The sequence below is a fragment of the Nesoenas mayeri genome, assembly GCF_963082525.1.
Source record: "Nesoenas mayeri genome assembly, chromosome: 5".
NCBI lineage: Eukaryota > Metazoa > Chordata > Aves > Columbiformes > Columbidae > Nesoenas > Nesoenas mayeri.
Window position 1 is genome coordinate 33,301,407 of NC_137548.1, and position 20,862 is coordinate 33,322,268.

A 20,862-nucleotide genomic window follows, 5' to 3' on the forward strand; every position below is an offset into this window, starting at 1 on the left:
AGTCAATTTGAATACCATTTGTTATATTTGAAAGTGATTATTTTATTGTTAGCAAGCAAAATGTGAAACAGACAACAAGTTTAGCTTTAGTCAAATTGTGGTTAGTGGAAATTAATATCCTGCTGTCTAAATAAGTTGAAGTAGTTTGAAACTGCCCAGATCCTGGAAATTAATAATCTTGTTCTATGAAAAACCAGCTCGATATGATGAAATCTGGGTGTAAAGACGTGGATGTGTTCTGTAGCTAACATAAATGGCAGAGCTTCATTGCTGTCCCTGGAGCTGTCTGGTTGAGTTGCAAACCACAGTGTAATGGCAAAAAAAATTACAATATTAATTGCTTTCTATAAGCTAACATTATTTTATCACATAGTAAGAAAACAAGGCAAATTAACAGTGTTTTATTGTATTACCCTCATTCAGAAAAAAAAAAGTCTGTATGAATTTATTGATACATTAAAGGAACTCTTGCCTGCTTCTCAGCACTTCCCTTTGATAACAGCTAATTTTGAAAAATGTTTATAGATGGTAGGTTGTTGTCAGATTTATATTCTATTCTTTTCTGTTACTTCCTCTTCAGAGAAACCACAAAAACTATAACAATAAATACAGTATTTTACTGCTCCGTAGTATGTCAACATTATTTTTAAGGTTGTATTCAGTTTGTAGGGACACCAACATTTTTGCATTTACAGTAGGCAGGACAGTGGGTATATGGTTAATTCCAGGTGAATATGTTAGATGGTTGTACAACGTGTATGTGCTAAGAGGTGTATGAGTTTGGGTGTCTTTATCTTCTTCAGTATTCATAGATAACCAACATGATAAGGTTAGAACTTTCAGAGATACTGAGGTTGAGGATATGTCATATTTCAACAATATAGATTGTCAGCTAATCTATCCTGCCAAACCAGGTGAGTATATGTACTGAACCTCAAGCCAGACTTCTCTTAGCGTGAACTTCTACTGACTTTTGTTTAAATGTATGTGATTTAGTGATACTGAACAGTCTTATACTTTCCTTCTTAAAACAACTAAAGTATTATCCTCCAAATAAAGCACTTTAGGTGCTCAGTCACTTCTAGTAGAGGGAAAAAAAAAAAAGGGGCAGTCTGCAGTACATCATGTCTGTTTCGTGCTTATATATCCAAGGGTAAGTGGGCTAAATATGAGCAAATACATTTTTTTCTCTGGGTATATCAGAGGTTAAATGGCTAGGAGAAAGCTCTTTAAGCTTAAAGATAGTAACAACACACAAGAAATGTCTCTACCTGTTGATAAAATCAGACTAACAGGTTAAATGTTTTGGACAAGAGAGTAATAAAGTTCCAAAATGGTTCTTCAAACTGATTAGTGAAAGCAAAAAAACTATTTTGCAATTAACTTCAGTCAGTGCATGAAAAGAGTGGTTGGGTTTTTTTGCCAGGCTATAAATGTATTACAAAAACTACCTGTTTTTACAGTGATTTCCATATTTTTTTATTCTTAAAAATCTTTCAGAAATTATGCAACTTTATCTTTACTCAGCTCAATGTCTTGCTAAATTTAATTTTACTGTAATAAACATTGTGTTACAATATTAATGTTGATTTTGCACATGCGGAATCAACTCCCACACTGAAAATAAGTTTTACAATTTGTTTGGTTTACAAAACAAATCAAAATAAAAAATACCTCAAAACAAATATTTTACATTCCTTTTATTCATTGTATTGAAGTCCTGATAAAACTTCTTCTAAAAAGAAAGCATTTGCCTTCGTGGAATTCAGGTAACTCCTGTGAAACTGCAATTAAAACCAGTCACATTTGCTCTGAGAAAGGCAAATTCTTCTAGTTTCTCCTATACTTTTCCGTAATCAATTTAATGAATTTATACTTAATGTTGACGGGGAGGGGAGAGATGGGGGTAGGATTGGGGAAAACAAACCTTATTTCATTTATCACAGATTGTCTGAAAGGCAATATCTGTGGATTAAAAACCAGGGATAGTGCACAGTTGTAAAGTTATTAATGTCTCACAACATTTGCCTTGGCATGAGAAAAAACAAAATTTAGCCAAGATTAATTTAGTTTAGGGCATCCCATCATTAGCATACTCTCACCTATAGGTACATATGTATTCACGTATATGTAAACATATATATATATATAACTATGCCCTTTTTATATGCTACTATAGCAAAATAGGTTAGCTCCATCTCTGAGCTTATTTCCCAGGAATCTTTTCACATATAGTTTATAAACAACTTTAAGTTAAAAGATAGGACAGTGAAGTGCAAAATAAATATTGAGTTAAAGTTGTCTGACTGAAAATATCTCCTTGGTCACTAAGCTTACCTCCAGTTTTAGGGTGGGGTTTTTTGATTTTGTTTTTTTTTCATTTGCCTATTTTCCACGTTTTGGCTTTGAGTTGTTTTAATATATAGATCAGCCTTGCATTTCTGGTGGTCTAAAAGTAGATAACATTGTTCATGGAAAACAAACTACTATGACGACGTATTTTTTTGGTGTCTTTTAACATTTCCTGTTGGCTGAGCCATTAAAGCTGAGCCGTTAAAGCAGCCCTCTCAGAAGATATGTGCATGCCTGAGTGTATTAACAAAGATAAGCAAGTACTAAAAATCTGAAAAGCTTCATCAGACTGCAGTGGAGATAAATTCATTTATGCCAAAACATTCCTTTTGGTTATCAGATATTAAAATGACCTGTTTCTTTGATTTCTGATAGTATTCTTTATTTAAAACTAATCATTGTCACTCCAGAAAATTTGTTTAGTAATTTTTGTTGACTGTTGGGGGTGGTTTTGGACAGAGAACAAAGTTTTCGTAAGTTTCAACATTTCTGCTGCAAAAGTCAAAGTGAAATGTCTGCTTCAGTTCAGCTGAGAATATGTCAGTTACTTGGGTGAACTCAAAATGTTTTATTTCATGTAATTTTTACTAAAGCAACAACTGCAGTCCTGTAGTGCAGTGTATTTAATGTGGATGGCTGTTGTGTCTCTGCAGGATCATATCTTTCCTACAACATTTTTTAATAGTACATTGTTAGAGTTGAGGAAGTCTAGCCGCGTCCCAACATGTTAAAAGAAAGGCTGGGGAGGGAACAAGAAATGCCATTTAATGCTGAAATATGTTTCAGCAAATTAAAATGAAAAATTTCTTCTTCAAAAATTTCAAGTGTTTCATTTTGATCAAAAAATGGCTAAATTTTAATGTTGCTAAATCAAAACATAGTAGAGTTCCTTTGTTGTGGTGACCTCTGCATTAAGCTCTTCATTTTTAGTCTGATGTCAAACTGAATGTTAAGGGTTGAGTTTCCCGATTTTGCTGAGCGAAAGGAAACAGTGGTACAGCTGAAGCCCATTTCAGCTCCCACCCCTTGGCATTTTGCACTGCTTCTCTGGTGCCCGTACAGCTGGGAATCACAACCAGAAAAGTGACTTCCCGGGATGAAGCTGAATTCTGAGGGCGTTCCAGTTACAGCAGGGTTTTATTAGAAGAAATGCCTACTGGAGATCCACCTGAGATCACCAAGTCTCTGATAACAGTAACTCTGAAGGGATATCTAATGTCCATTCCTGACTTCTAGTAAGAAAGAGGAATATTCCTTAGATGTAATTAGCGATTGGTAATAGCTGCTTTTTTTTTTGTTTTGTTTTACTTTGAAAGCAGCTTTTTTCTTGCTTTTATTGAATTTATGGGAGTGCAGTACAAAGCAGCATTCATTACCTACTGTTAAATCTAGTACTGACAAGTCATGCGTCGCAAATGTAATTCATTATCAACTATTATTTAGTAATTCTATATCGTTTTGTTTGCATCTCATCCTGTTTCTTGTATTGATGTCAAATTGTGATACAAAAGACAAATGGAGTTGCTGATCAATGACTAAGATAAATGCTGATATAATCAAAATGGCATAAGAACAGACGATCCATTAAGTAGGGATCACAATGTATGCCAGAAATTAAAATACACAACTGTGAGATGCTTTAGTATCGTGAGAGATTTCAGTGCATCTTTTTACCTTCCATTCTTGTAAGGGAGTCATGAATGAGATGGAGCGCTTCAAAACAGGGGTAAAAATCAGTAGTATTGATAGTAAACAAGAGTATTTATCAAGAAAATAGTACTTTTTTTGTTTATTAATATTTTTTCTTAATGTTGAACTGTTGCAAAAATTTCCTTGTCATCATGCTGGCCACCTTGCTTTTTCATATTGCATCCTGTGAACTGTCAGTTGACTTATCTTTACATTAATGGGCAGAGCATTATTTCTGAGATGTGTTTTCTTCAATTGTATCTGGAAGGTCCCTATCATACAGTCCAATGGCTGCAACTCTTGATTGAATGGTCAGTATTTCTTTATTTGTGTTTTAGTGAGGTAATTAAAACCATTTTGTCCCCCACAGGTTTTGAAAAAAAGACCACATGTATAAACAGTTTTATGTAATATATGTGTGTGTACACACAGCATTCTTAACGTTAGGCAATCTTTTTTGAAGATACTGTCTGTTGTCATGGCTTTATATTAAACCTACAAAGACAGGGAATTCAGAATTATTGGCCTGTACTTAATACAGTCAGTGAATTATTATATCTAGGCACAAAGTGGTAAGTAAAGATTTTTAGTCTGATCTCTGAATTTCCTTGTAGCTGTGGGTTTGTCAGACCTTTAACAATACACTAAAGTAGGGGGCTAGGGGCTGTGGTTTAATATGGACTAATGCACATGGCAGAGCTTTTACATTAGTGCTATTTCTTTCAATGCATTATAGTGAAATTGTATTTTAAAACCAGGCAAACTATTGATGCTTTTATTGAATGGAATAATTTATTATAGAAATATTTTAGTCTGTTGACATTTCATCATCAAATAACAGTAAACATAATACACATTTCCCATAAGACTGCTCTCGAGAGCCAAATATTTGCCGTTCACTTATTGTAAAAGTAGCATTGTCATAATTAGTCTTTGGGCTAGGCAAAAAATAAATGTTTAAAGATGATCTTTTTAACATAGAGAGATAAGTCAGAAATATTCCAAAACAAGTTTGCTCACTACTTCCAATTAATATTTTCAAAACTGGCAGTTACTTTTACAATTCATTGATTTTCTCTTTAGTCATTGAAAAAAGCTAATCAAGCTAAAATATTTATTGTAAATTAAGAGCTTCGTATTTAAACTCATATATCTGATAGTACACTAAAATTGTTGAATTTGTTTCTCTTCTTTTATGGAAAAATCCTAAGAATATCTAATATTTCACTTAGTCCCTTATAAGGTGGCTGCTTGCTCCTCATGTAATTTCTCTTAGACCATTTATATGTCTGAAATGGGGAGAACAGTTAGGTGTCATCATTTAGTATGCCCTTATTTGTCATCAGCCTTCATTGCAAGTTTGTTGGCAAGTGCTAGTTGATGCTGAATGAGGACTGTGGTTTAACAGTCTGCTTTTCTGACATAATGCTTTTTGGATTTTTATTTTAATTGTTGTCTAGATGTTTCACACTACTGCTTTATGTATGTTTTTACATTTTTGTCTTCACAAAGACTAAATCCACCGTAACAGTATATTCTGTAAACTTTTTTGCATCTCTCATGCCTCTTATTTTTTGTTTAAGTATGCCAGAAACGTGTTATATGAGAAAGATTCTTGGTAGAAGCAGTCTATGGAAGTAGAGGTAGCTCTTTCTTCACACTTAGATTCAAAGTGTGAAGTTACATTCAAACTTCTGACACTTTATGGTTCATCCTTACAGTAAATATTTTTGTTCTATAAGTGACCAGACAGGGAAGACAAAGGCACTGAATGTACACTCTTTTTTTCTGGAATAACCACCCTCTTTTTTACTCATTCACTTGGTAGGTGACCGTAAAGAATATTGCCTGTGTGTGTGTCTCTGTAATTCAGTTTTAGACATGCTGAAGCATAAATTCACTAGGTATACAAACACAAAGTTAAGAACTGTAATAAAGTGTGTGCATAAAATGGTGGTTTTGCTGTCACATTTGATTCAGTTGCTATTGCTTTGTTCAGTTTTACTGACAAGTTAAGCTCATTTGTAAGCACAAATGTTCAGCCCTATTCAGCCATTCTTACTGCGGGCAAGTTTGCTGGAGGTGGCAGGCCTTGCATTATACTCCATTAGTAGGCAGCCCACCTGTCACACTTACCACTGCCAGAAAGTTGTTTTACAGGTAAAAGTTCTCCACTGAGAATTTTATGCCTTCAGTTACTGTTAGGTTTGTTCTGTGCTTTACGAACTGCAGTATCCACATGGAGTTCAATTCTCCAGGTGGTCCCAGGAACCTGTTATGAGCTACGTACATTACAACCAGAACCTTAGGACGAATCCAGAAACTAGAAGAGTTTTCTTGTCTTTATGTATTTATCTTCCAAGCCTAGAGAAACTTCGCAACTTGTAGATTTTACCTTTGATAAAAATCAGTCAGTCCATTATTATTTATGAAAATTAAATTATTAAGCTATGACTGTGTGAAAATAAACAATGGTTAATATTCATACTGCTCATTTGAAAAGAAGATTCTTTTTAATCCTACCTTCTTTAAAACTCTTTGTCTTTACAGATTCTGAACAACTTTCTGTTATTTTATAAATATACATTGTCTTATACAGACATTTGTCTTTGTTCCTCAGGTTGGGAAAAAGCATTTGAGTCTGTATTTAATTTTATTAGCAGTGGTGATATTTCAAATTGCTTGAGAGAGTGTTTTATATTATTAGTTCCATGTACTGCATTTAAAATTGTCTAGTACCCAGCTATCATAAACACCATGTCTTATAACCTCTTTGTTAAACTTACCAAGTGGGATTTTAAAATAATTTGAAGTGATTTGATCTCACTGCCCTCACTGGAAGATTTTTCTAGACCCAGAGCACTGGTCTCCCTGATGTAGGGGACAATTACTTGTCTTTTCAGCCTCTGCTCCCCTGAGCTGGAAAGGCCAAACTCATCTAGTCTTTCCTACGAGGAGCTGCTCATTTCCCTGGATGCTGTGGTAGCTTTGCTCCCTTTGCTCCGTACCTGGCTATTACATGTCTGTCTTGAATGACCTGTCTAGAGCTTCCAGATGAGGGCAAAACAAGTCTTTAAGGATAGGCAAGATTTCTAGATTTTTACTGAAAATCTTTCTCCCAGCCCTTCATAGGATTATTTTCCCCTTTCCTTAGCTGCATCACTTTGTGAACGTGTAGCAATCAACTGTATTACAGATTGATTCCTTCGTCTGGGAAAGCGGAGGGGAATATATTTTCTGTATTACAGGTTGTATATCTATGTGCAAGTTTGAAAAGAACTATATCTATATTTTGGGCATGTTACAGTAAAATTGCAGATCATGCGCAAAAGTCAGAATAGTTATCATCAGTAAAAACGTGGATAACTTGAACACTGTCTAAAATGTTTGGTTTGGTTTCTGGGTCTTTACAACAAATGTTCTAAGATTGATCATGGCTGCCAGACAGTGCTATCAACAAGGCAAAAGTTTTTCTTTACTGTCACCACTTCTGCTCTTTTATTAGATTTTGTTTATTATGTATTTACACAGTAGTGATCCAAATATAGCATCTGGTTTGGGTTTGTTTTGTTTTCTAAGAAGTGAAATACAGTTTGGGTTCCTCTAACATAAATATTAGACAATGTCCCAACTCCTGCAGTATATAAGCAAGGTACTGTGCAAATGCACAATTGTCCTTAAATGCCCATGGAATAAGATTACAAATCTATCAGGTTTTATCCATCGTTTTTCATAGTCACAGGACAGACTTTTGTGCAAAGTAAACCAGTGTAAAACCAATCAACTTATTTTACCCTCAATAATAACATGTTGCTGCCTGTATTACCTTACAGCATGTCACAAGACATTGTTATGTGCTACTGAGTTTTATTTCATTTATTCCAGAAACTCATCAAGTCACTTCAGTATAAGACTTTTTAAAAAATTAAAAATCACTCAGTACCACAAAGCTCTTTAAAGCCAGATTTCCATAAATTTGCACAATGCTAAATATTGGCAGTGTTAAGCAAATGAGAGCAAGTAAGTACATTAAAGTGGAAACATTACTTAAGCAAATAGAAGCTGTTCTATACTGTTCTGTACCATTTTTATCAAAAATTATAGAAATTATATGTGGTCTGACTTGGTTTTTTTTAATTAAAGAACGGTTCAAAAGTGCCTGTAGGCAATCAAGAAATTCTGACTTAATTTTGAATTCTTACTTTTGCTGGTTCAGCTGGAATTGTAGCTCTCTTAATCTCCTGAATTTACCGTTTTTCTGCTGTTGCCATAGTGAAATCAGGTAGAGCAGGCAAAGCTGCACTCTTTCTTCTCTTTGAACTTAACTAAAAATAATGCTTAATCTATTGGTATGGCTTTAGAAATAGCTTTTAAAAATGTTAATGTGGATTTAGCAGTTGTGGAGAGGGAGAGATATACCAGTCTATGAGTGGAAGTCCTATTTACCCTCAGCAGATATACAATACCTGTATGAGCAGCGCAAGGTTTCCTTTACCAGTTCATCCTAGAGCTTTAGGCCTAGGAGGCTTGAGGAAGATAATGTCTGTGCCTGCACTCATTCATACATCATGCTGCCATGTACTTCTGAGGGGAGAAGGAGTATGGGACAGCTGGGTTTTTTGACTGGGTAACTAGTTTTTATAACCAGGACAGAACATCCCACGTTATTTGAAGTGATGATCAGTCAGTCTGGATCTCAGTAGCCTGAAGGGAATAATTGTGCAATTAGAGGAATTCCACACGGCAAAATGGTGCTGCAAAGCTCCAAATCCCACTGTCGATTCATCTCATTCCTCAGGAAGATGGGGTCACACTTGCTGAGTGTATTTATATTGGCAGACAGTAATATGTAATATCTAGCTAAGGTGTATGAGTCTATTGTGCAGAGGCCTACCTGTAAGTCAATTCAGTTATTTAAAACTACATGTAAAAGTTATCTTGAGTGTAGAAATACTAATTTGTAAAAAAAATGATGCCTCAAAGGTGCAATGAGAGATTTTCAAATTTTTAGCAAAAGTCAGGGGTTGGTATGGAGCGATCCTAGAAGCCAAAAGGAAGTCATTCAAATTGCCTGAATGTTCACTGACTTTTTAATTTAATGAGTTGTGGTTATTCTCCCTTCTCATTTTTTGACTCTACTTTTTTGTTGTTTGGGATTTTTTTGTGGTTGTTTTTCCTCTCAGGAAACCCTTCTCTTTGCAAGAGTGCTGTAAGCTGAAGGGACTGACAGAAAAAAGATCTTAAATATGCTTTATTGTCTATATTGGGCTTCCATTACTCAGTTCAAGCTGAGGGTGTCATTCCCATCTTCAACATACTCAGTGATCGGTGCTCAGGGTGGAGCAGATGGAAACCTTATGTCAGCGCCTCTCCTTAAGCTGCATTATGGCTGTTCATGGCAAGTGGATTTGTGTGAAAGACAGCTTTCTTGGGAGGTTCCTGTCAGAGTACAGCAACCGTGGAATTCAGGAACCACTTTTAACCTCTGTCCTTCATTACATTTTGAACGTATGGCATGCTTGAAAAGTAAATAAGAAACAAAAAACTCCTCTCAAGTTTTAGCTGACAAGGGAGAGGGAAAGACAGCTGCCCACGACAGATACTAATCTTATCACTTAATGTACTTACTCTGAGCTTTTAGGTGATGTGAGAACCAGAAAACAAGAAGGTAACTGCTCAGGTGGAAGTTAGGCAAGTCTCAGGTTGGTAAAACTGGTTGGCATTTGGCTGTTTACAATGATCCAAGCTACATCCTTGCAAGCTTAATTTATCTTTGGAGGGAAAAGCTATATTTCACTAATTTTCTTCTTGTTATTACATTTCTTTCTTATTAGTTTTGCTTTTGTCGTAAAGAGAGCAGAACTGAATAGGACTAGCAGCTCAATAACTCATGTTTTTTCGGTTTCATTTAAAAAGAGACTGCTGATGCTGTCTTTGATGCCCTTAGAAGGCTGCCAACCAACAATATTCTTTTATAAAATACAGTGCATATAAGATAAAACTAAGGCAAACAGTTAAGGCAAAAAGGTGATTCAGTACCGGAAGTTCTATGTTTAATGGACATTTTCTTCTTTTGTGTTTTCTTAAAATGTTTAAAATATCTAGCAATTATGGTTACCAGACAGCTAAACCAGCAAAAACTGAGAAAAATCCTTGAAACACACATAATATTGCAACATTTTTCATGGGTTTTATTAATATCTTGCCCACTGATGATGCCAGACTCTCATTTTTAATATAGTAGTTTTTATGGTGTCTTCCAATTTAATAGTATAACTGTGTATATTACACTGACCGTTTGGAAAAACAAACAAAACAAAACACATGATCACTCTCAATTTGTCTGGAACTTGTCTGAAAGGATTTTGCTATGTTTAATACAGAGACCTTGTGGCTATTTGGATAGTAACCTTCATACCATCTTTGGGAACAGCTGACATAAATGCTGTATATAGAGTGACTTGACACAAGAGCAATCTAGCGATGGCATAGCAAAGATTAATTAAAAAAAAAAAACACCACCACGGGGATATGGAGTCCAATTTGTCTTCGACCATTTTCAACATATTATTATATGAGGGAAAATATCCCTACTACTGTGATTTTGTCATGTTGCTGACTTCTGACTCAATTCTCATCAGACATGGGTTGTGATATGTCACTGACTACCTCAACTCATTTGCTGTTGCTTTCAGACCTTCCTCTGATTCTTCTTCTCCCTCCCTCTAGACTTGGTTACATGGCAATGTACATTTGTATATCATCCATTTGAACAGAATTCTGTACCTTAATGGTGAACCTGGAAAGGTTCTGTGCATAGTAAGCAAAGAAAGTTGAAATTAAATTGTTTCTAGTGGTGGTATATACTAAGAAAGACCACATAACTTGTAAATAAATCTAAACAGCTTTATGAATTTTTCAGAAGGTATATGCAGTGTTTGACTGATAGATACAAATAAAGAATGTGTGTGTGTATATATATATATATATATATATATAGTGAAGGAGACAGAAGGCAAAAAACTGTTCCTTATGGAAAGGGAAAGCAGGTTTCTTTGCACATCCCCAGTTTTGCACTTACTTGATCTAATAATGAATGTAACAATTCTGCAAATCGCCTTGATGGTCTTCTAAAGTCTCTAGAGCAGTCTCCACCTAAAACCCTGTGAAATGTTCTTGTAGTCTTCTGAGAGAGTGGATATTTTGCAAGTGATACAACTTGCTACTTAGGACATAGCCCAGGATGCACTCTTTGTCCAATAACAAACAACAAGTAAAAACTAAGTTATTTTTCAGTATGAAGTAGGGCAGGGCCAAATTGAGTTGTACAGATACTGGGTGTATGTATCAACTGGGAGACAAGCTGAAGAGCCTCAGGCATCACACCCAAGTGATAGATTCGTAATGAAAAGAGTGAATGCCAGGCACAAGTACAGCTCGCCAGCAGATTCCAAAGTCAGCAACAATATTCCAGGTTGGAGGAGGTATTTGCTTTCCTTCTGGGTGGACATCAGGTGCCACAATAATGGGCAACAGACGTAGTACTTTCTTTTTCATCTGTTCCCTCCTTAATATGGATAGGAGACTCGCACTTTGAGAGACAGTAAATTTAAGTACAGCATCACACATAAAATATTTCTGCCTGTCAATTATGCACAATAGTGTGTTTGGCAGTTAACTGCTAAGCAACGTTGTATGAAGGTACTCAGTGTGATTTACTATCCAGTCTTGGACTAATTCTGTGATCTGGGAAGTTGGAAGCCCAAATGAGCTGTCCTCCATTTGTTAATTCATCTGTTACATTGTTTGTTTTATTGTATATTTGTGTATAAGGATTTGGAGATATGGAATTGTCTAATAATTCATTCAAAATGTCTTGAGGTAGCTTTAATGCTGATTCCAAGATTTATACTTGGCAAATGCTAAACACACAGCTATACAGTGCATTTATTTATCAACATTTTTGCTATCAAAAATTGCTGAACAACTTTTCCTATTAGTTTGGTTCTATTTTACAATAATTATTAAACAAAAATCAAATGCCATGAGAGCAGTTCTGCTTCCTCTGTTAAATGCACTTTTGGCATTTCCTATCGCTCTGGCAAGTGCTGTCACCAGATAAACAGCTGCACAGAAAGAAAGGATTGCTGCAAACTATGAGGCACTCACAGATTATTCAGATATCATCTTGCACTGGCCTTAGGATGGCCTGTTACTTCCAGCCCTAAAAATAAACAACTATTAATCAGCTAATGGCAACATGAGTTGACCAGCACTTATGGCTGCCTGGACCTCAATCTAAGCATACTCAAAAGCTTTTCTCATGTTTTCTGTCACCTGGGATAAGAGGTAGTTTGCAGCCAAGCATTCCTTTGGGAGGACTGATGTGAATATAACAAAATGTTTGAAATAAGCTCAGTAACTTCTCTCAACACTGATCCACAGCTTCAAATGTGCAGAATCCAACAATAGCGGCTTTGCATCAACTCTCTCTGGAGAGTGAACTAATGGCTTAAGGTTTTCTCAGGGAAACTGAGTAACAAGCAAGGACCTCAGGAAGCACCGTTCTCTGCCTGGGTTTAATCAGAAAGCATCGCTTCCAGCCACAATCTATGGAATAATTCTGTAATGCAAACAACCCCCTTTTCAAAGGATAGCAACGCTCTTGCATTGTCTTCACTGATCAATACAAGTAGCACAACTTAAATAGAAGTAACATAGCTTTAGTAATCTAGTCGTCAAAGTGCACATTGCAGGATGGAAGGTATTGCTGCTTTGGACAGAAACACATCTATGCACTTGTAGAGGTACAGTGAAACAATATTCTAACCTTGAATCGTAAAAGACAAATATGTAAATGCTAATACAGAGTAGTAGATTATCTCCAGCAGAAAAGAATTTATTACACTTCTTGGAGGGGAAAAAAAGTGTAGAAAGCTTTCTTGTATTGTACATTCAGATTGAGATTTTTTGGTTGAGCTTCTTTTGCTTAGTTATGCCCATCATCCAGGGTGCCTGAAGTCACTTTGCCGTGTATCGACATGGTTAAGTGATTTCAAGCAAATTGGACCTATCTGCAAATTACCAAGTAAGGTACCTGGAACACTGTCTATTACCTCTTATAGATAGATACTGGAACTGACTTCCCAGGCAGCTAAAATGCATTCATTTCCAAAATGCACACCCAAGTGATGACCACTAAAACCAGAGACAACTTTGGCCATAATTTCCTATTCTTGTCTAAAATGTTGGTGTGAGTACCGTGTTAATTTTCAGTACCTCAGCCCAGTCCTGCAGTGCAGGCATAAGGGGCACCTTATAGTCTCTGTTTACAGCACAAAACCTTACAGTCGGGTGTGCAAAGCATTCACCTGATTTTGAAAAAAGAAAAATTTTGCATTAAGTACACACAGGCACTTTGAAAGATGAACATCTGGAATGCTATTAATAAACAACAAAATCATATGTTTCAATAGAAGTTAGGACATGAACCAACAAAATTTGAGAAATTCAAAGTTCACTCAAGGCTCTCATCTTACTGACAAGCTGCCTTGAGCCAGTATGTGTTTTCTTTCTCACTCACTGCATCAGTCTTCACTTAGAAAGCCTTGATCCTTGTAAATCAGTGTAACCTTAATGTTATTTAATCATAGCTTTCAAAAGTTAATTTCCATGAGAACTATATTTTTAAAAAACCCTAACTTGTCATTGAGGATTATAAAAATCCTTTATTTGCCTGGAGAACAGTACTCAGATCTGAATGAATAAGTGTAAGTGAATAATGTGTTTCGACAGTTTGTATATTAAAAATGTATTATGCAGCTAAAAGTTATATTGTATTTACAATATTTTAATGTCAGTGACTTGCACAGATTTTGGTGCATCTAATAATATGCGTTTAAAAATTGTGCTATGCAAAATTCTAAAATATTTTAAACTGTCTTTTATATTCACATAAATATCACTTGACTTGTTTCTGTTTCTCCAAATGCCGAAAGCAATTAAATCATATTATAAGCCTGATAAAATGTCGGTAATTGATTGATGCCTTAACAGCCTCATTGCAGAAATAAAAATACAACTAATATTAAATTTAAAAAATATATATATCATTAAGATTTAATTATATCCAAGAGAGGTGAGACTATAGAGACAGAGGCCTGATATTAGTTTTCATCCACCTTTTTTTCACCTGACAACTCCAACTTCCACGTCAACTACATATATAATAACATCAATATCTGGCATTCATGGAAATGCCTACCTTTCTCAGCCCAAAAGAAATTCCCACTTTTGAGTCAAAACCTCCTTGGAAATGGGAGTCTCATACAATATTAATAGACTTGAATTTTTTTCCTTGTCTTCACTGAAAGTAAGTTTTCCCCCAACTACTGTGGTAACATCAAAGCTTAAAGCAGATTAGGTTTTACTTGCTTAATTTTACCTTAAGCAGCATAAACTGGATGCCTGGATCCTTAAGACATAATATGCTGCTAACTTCTGTGTGTGAGGCTTGATATAGTGCTTACTAGTTTCCTGTTATCTTTAAAAGTATGTCACCAGGACTTTTTAAACTTTGCCAGCAAATATATTTTTCTGTAGTTGCTAGTGGAGGAAGACAATATTAAGTAGCTTAAGGGCATTGGGCCCAAAAATATTGTAGCCTTCTGAGTTACAGGTTCAGAATTAGATTTTTAAAGTAAAAAAAAAAATCATTCAGTTACTTGGTTTTACTAAGTACTGGGTTTTGTTTTTTTTTTCTTTCTTTTGACCAGATTTGGTGAAGTCAAATAAATAAGGTGCTGTGTAATGCCTGGAAGGCATCTTTTGTTTAAATCAGCATGTGTGTGTGTCACTGGCTCACAAAAGTGTGTGGAGGATTGAAAAAGTGACGTGGATAATAAACCCCACAGTTATCTTTAAATTGCATTCAGAGTTTTTGAAAGGCACTGTCTTTATGCACAAGTGCTCTTATTTGAGTTTAAAACTCTATATAAATGAACAGTAGCAGAAATACTACCCTGTTATAAACTATTCTGAACTAGACTTCTAGTAGCTGTTTAAATGGAAAAATTTCTTGCTAATCAAAGTCAGTTTCTGAGCAGTGGCTATTAAATGTTTGCCAAGATATATAGCGCTGTGTCATCAGCAGTAGTTAAGTGGTCTAGACGTAAGGAAGTTGGCTGGCTGATGCCAATTGACCTTACTTGAAAATGTGGTCGCAGTTGTTGCCTACTAGCCGGGCTCTGCCAATATCTAAATTCCCTCCACTGACACAAATGAGACTTCTACAAGTATGCTAAAATAAAGATGTGAGTCTCTAAACAGTAAACTTTTTAGATATTATCGGGGGTTTTAATTATTATATCTTCAGGGTTTATTAGTACTACATAACAACTGTGATTCTCGGGAACCATATTAAATTGTCTCAGAATGTAATAATTTATTTGTGATTTTTTTGTAATTTCCTTTTCCCAGGAAATAAGTAGTGATGTGCAAGTATTCTAGTATTCTTGATGTTTAGAAAGAAAAACGGGGAAACAAAGTCAGATTTTTTGCGGACACTGTTGATGATCTGAAGTTAAAAAGCGAGGGACCAGAATGTGGTCCTTCGAAGGCACATTCAGATGTCACCTTCAAAATTAAAACCACCATCCAGGTAGACTGTTACGCTTTTGTACAACATGAATACTCAGCTGGATCTGGTTGATAAAATATTTGCTTAAATACATGCACATTAGAAATAATAATTCATATGCCAGCATTTCATTATGAGAGTCTCTTGGAATTGAAATTATTTACATTATGCTGAGATGCATCTATAACAAATAGACTAAGAATAAATAAAGTGAACATTTATTTTAAAACAATTGCAAGATGTTTTACATTTCTGCTCAGTATCTAGCAGTGTGTTGAAAATGCATTTTTCATAAAACCACATGCAAGGCTTTTTGATGGTGAAAAAATCCACTCGTAACAGCCACATGTCTAGGCAAATCCTTAGAAGCCAGTACGGACCCCACACAGACATTCCAGAAGAAAAGACATAGTAGTTTCTCTTGAAGTGAAGTAGAATATGTGTGAGCCTACTAGGCCACTTTGATAAATAAATAAGAGTCTTTTTTCTTTTCTAGCACAAAACTGGTTCAACTGGAGGGCAAGTTAAACCCGGATTCAGATTTTACTTAGGTTTTTCTTTCTCTTTTCTTTCTTAAGTGATCCCTTGGCTTATATGATGATACAATTTATTTTTTTTTTAAAAAAAAAAAAAGAAACATTTGGCTTTGAGTTATTTGAATTTTACCTTCCTGGCTTTTCAGCGTATCTCTGTTACACTCCTTTCCAAGAACAAAACCCAGTGTCCCATCATTATCTATATACAAATCTATACTCCTCTAACTGAGGGTTGTGTTTCAAAATTGGTGTCATTGAACCAGTACAAAAGTTCCTCTGAACACTCTTAAATTAGAACAAAGCTTAAGTTTTATTTCAAGCACTGTTGAGCCTGTAACTATATTTAACAATACTCAAACTTATATTTTATATTTATACTCAAACTTATATCCAGCATCTATCTCAAATCCTTTGGTTGATTCTTTGAATTATATCGTCTGCTACCTTTAGTATTTAAGACTAAATTTAGTCTTCTGTATCAAGCCTAAATTAGGCCTAAACTAATCCATGGGCTTTTGGCACTCTGGCCCCACGCTGAAGTGCAGCTGGATTGGCTTTGACTACCTTGTAGTCACAACTTCTAATGTCAAAACTAGACAATGACTAAACCAGGCTTTATATGACAGTAGCTACATGTTGATTTTTAAGTAAACTAATGTAACCCATGGACAATTTTCACTTGCTGTATTTATTGTGTTCTGAAGGAAGCTTGCCTCTATATTTCCTGATTATTCTATTTTTACTGCATGGAATCAACCAAATCTTAGTTACTTGGATTTCTTTTCAGCTTTAAAAAGAACCTCCATATAAAAGTAAAGTTCTAGAAGTAGTAGTTTCACTGAAATAGGTAAGGCTGTAGTTCTGTATAACTTTTGAGCATTTTCCTTTGCACCTAAGCTTTTCAGGAGAAGAACTAAAGATGGGAGGAAAAAATACAAGTTATGCACATTTTTAGGGATTTATACCATTTTTCTGAGAAAGAACAAAATCCATAAGAGTCCATAGTTTGTTACATTGTAAGCCTGATTTTTGTTTTGAGCTTAAACTTTCTCTTCCATATGAAATGGGATAACCTGGCCTATATTGCATACCATATCTTTATAGTTTAAGAACCATTTGGTTAATCCAAAAATATTTTCTTCTCCTCAGTGCTACTAAATGAGTCCTCTTTCCACAGAAATACTGAGCAAGCATTCTGTCATTTTAGTTTATTCTCGTGTGTAAACCAGGCTTAGTCACTAACTTGTCGAATGTTCTGATTGAGGCAGAAATAAATTTGTAGCTTTATTTTGTAATTCATGGCACTGAATTTCATTCTTCATAGTGTCATATCTGTACTTTGGAAGGAGTCAAAAAAGATAGTTCTCATTTCTAGGCTACACTTCCCTACCTCATCCCCTTACACAAAAAGGTTAAGTGTCTTTTCAGATTAAGGCAGCAGTAATTAACCAGTGGCATTGTTTGTGATTTGCCAACTCTGGGCGTTAATGAGAGAGAAATTAGCACTTAGCAGCAGGAGTTCCTGATAGTCAGTGGCAAATGCTTAATGTGCCAACAAGTTAATTTTGGTCGTAACTACTGCACTTAAGTGTTTTTAAACAGAAGTATGGTATGTTTTTTTATGTGATCATACATATGGGCTGTGTGATATAGAGCTATAACAGAAGGAATGACACCATATAGTAGAAAAAAGTGCAACCTAGGCAGCAGAGGGCAAATAGTTTTGCTATAATAACATAGTCGAAAGCATGATTGATGGATGTTTTCATGCTAAAGATGTACTTGCTCCTGCAATTAACACTATGCAGATGTTCTTGTATATAATTTTTATCATCAGATTTGGCATTTCTGAACATAATTTTTTAAGCACAAAATATTCCTGAAAAATTGTGCTTGAGCTGTGATGAGTTGCTAGAAAGATGTAAATTAGCCTTTTGAGGAGTCTCGAAATATTAATTTTATTAAAAATTATGATTTCAAAATAATAACAAATGACTTAAGCACAGTGCCCGATGTGTTTTTATGGTGGCCAGGGGATTCAGACTGCCACACAGAGCAAAATGAGCCCCGCAAAACCGGGGCTGAGCAGCTGCTCATTAGCATCGAGATTCTACCTGGCACAAGCACTCGTAATGAGTAGGTACTTGTGTACATTTCTCAGCTTCTGCCTCGCATAAAGTCGCCCATTAGAAATGTAGGGTCTGCTCCCTATCATCTGGGCATTGTGGCTTTTAAAATAACTTTAGTTAGTAAATAAGTGCATCCCCACTCAATTACCGCTTTTATGTGTTTGGCTGATGTGGGAACAGATACGCAGTGTGTGAAATAGCAGGAGCGGGCCCGTCCTGTTTGTGCACTTGGCTGCCTGTCAGGGAGGCAGCAGCATCAGCCCTTGGCTTCACTCACCCTTTGCTCCTTGCTACTGCTGGGCCGGCTGGCCCCTGTGTTACAGGGAGGTCGTGCACATCTTGGCCCCACATGAACTTAAGCGAAGGAAAACGGAGAGAAGCCCTTAGAGACAACAGAGGCTGAAGTTGTTGACCAGCCAGAGAAAACGTAGGAATTGGGTGTAGGCAGCATCATGCTTCCTTATGAGCCACTTTTTGGTCTGTGCTTTATTCAACGTGAAACATGTTTGAATACGTTGGCTAGTATAGCTGGATTTGTCAGAGTTTTAACCTTTCCACTTTAAATATCATTTTGCTGTTGCAAAAAGCACATTTGCAGCTATGCTGAGGGATAATTTATTTTGCCACTAAACTGCAGCCACTTCTAGGTTGAAGAGTAGTAGCCATAAACCGAAATGTTACAAGGCTATGCAGCAGTCTTGGGCACAAGACTACCGTGTCTAATAGAAACTGCAGGAGGAAGCCACAGGGGTTTCTTCTTCCTTTGATGCCTGTTCCATTACATAAGCACATCAAATAGAGTTTTCCCTCCGTTGTTGGAAAGAAACCACCCTAATGAAGCCAGTCTGGCACAACCCACAGGTCTAAGTGCTTGTATTGTCTGCTAAATGGACATTTAGGTTGCTGTGCATCCCCCCACCACATTTTTATTATAATTAAACATTAACAAAAATTACCTACCATATTGGTTGAGTCCTGAGCACGGTTCTGCATATAAACCATTACATGACATTTTATTGAACTTTTTCTTGTACAGACGGTATCTAACAGCTCATCCTGCACTGTTGTTTTTGGCAAGTTCACTACAGCATATAATAAATCAAGGAAAGAAAAAGCTTTTTGGCCTAATGTTGTACAGACTGCTGTAATGTTAGACTACAGAAAGCAGTTCTGTTTTTAGACATCCTTTTGCTAACCCAACATTCATAATTTATGATTTCACTGTAAAATTCCTGCAACACTACACCAAAAGTAGTGCTGCCCTTTAATTAAGTGCTCTCAGTAGGAAAAACGTGAAGCTGATGTGCAAAACATATCGCAGTACACAGTGATTGATAGTGATTACTTCTTTATGAACCCAGCCTGAAGGTCTGAACTTCCTGATGGGTAAAATAGTCCATGGGGCTACTTCCTGAGATTGCCTGGTGGGGATCAGACAGAGTTAGCAATATCTGAGGAATCCCTGAGGCACATTTCAGAGACATAGCAGCAGAGACTTTCTTTCTGACTTGTCCTTTACATTAATATTTACCTGAATAATAGCACATTGTAGAAATTATATTTTAAGGATTCATTATTATCTTCATGGTATTATAATTTGCATGAACCTGGACTTGCATAAGCCCCTGTATTTTTAATGCTTGCACATCCAAAGCTGAGAAAGCAAAGTGCAGGGCAAGAGAGACTTCTGTATGTATCAGAATTACTAAATGTTATGTAATATTTAATGCATGGGCCTTTTATTACTAATATGTGCAAAGTATTCAAAAGAAAAAGAAAACTTATGTGGATTTTTTGAGTCTCTAAATAGCATTTTTGTTGATGGAATCAGGTATTAATGACATATATCAATTCAACATTGATTAAAATTTAAAAACTAAACGGAGGTCTAATACCCGCTACAATTTTGCCATGAAATTAACAGATTTACTTGTTTTGGAATTGCAGAGGTGGGGAATTAAAGTTCACCTAGCACAGTCACGTAAGTTCATTTTCCTTTTTCCTTGATAGATTTGGCCCTGGATTAGTCATCTACTGGTATGGATTTATTGAAGAGCTGGACTGCCATCGCGAGCGTGGTATCCTGCTCAAAGACTGCTTTCCTACTGACATTGTGACTCTGCGACACAGCATGGCTCAGTGCTGATGCTGGGAGGAAGAGGTAAATCCGGAAGCAATTTTACTTTCCTGCGGTGTAAACTAATGGCAGCATCTGCCCTGAACTTCAGCTGAACTCCTGCCGCCCGGCCTCACGCTACTGCCTCTTTACACAAACATATCAAGAGTTTCTGTTTTGCTTCAGACCTCTGTTGTGATCAGCCAAAAAAGACAGACACAACCCACTCATTATCAGCATTTCTGTCTCTGTCAAACAGCTAGTTTCTAGATACTTGCTTCCTTCCGGATGGCTTCTTCTAGCATTCTAAACAAAAAATGCAGAGGCTGAAAGGTGCAACTTTCGGTTCTTACGCCTGTTACAGAGTCACCTTTAAACATAAGGAGCTTTTTTATGGTTTCA

At 36.0% G+C, this 20,862-nt stretch overlaps 1 protein-coding gene across 1 annotated transcript in view; it reads left to right on the plus strand.

The window, feature by feature from the left end:
• The window catches only part of CDIN1 (CDAN1 interacting nuclease 1), a gene marked incomplete at both ends in the record, with an annotated part of 122,712 nt that extends 102,222 nt beyond the window's left edge, over nt 1-20,490 (plus strand). Inside the window, one exon of the mRNA XM_080345838.1 lies at nt 20,355-20,490. Coding sequence (XP_080201964.1) covers nt 20,355-20,490 — 136 coding nt within the window. The remainder of the gene's footprint in view (nt 1-20,354) is intronic.
• Nucleotides 20,491-20,862: the final 372 nt, after the last annotated feature.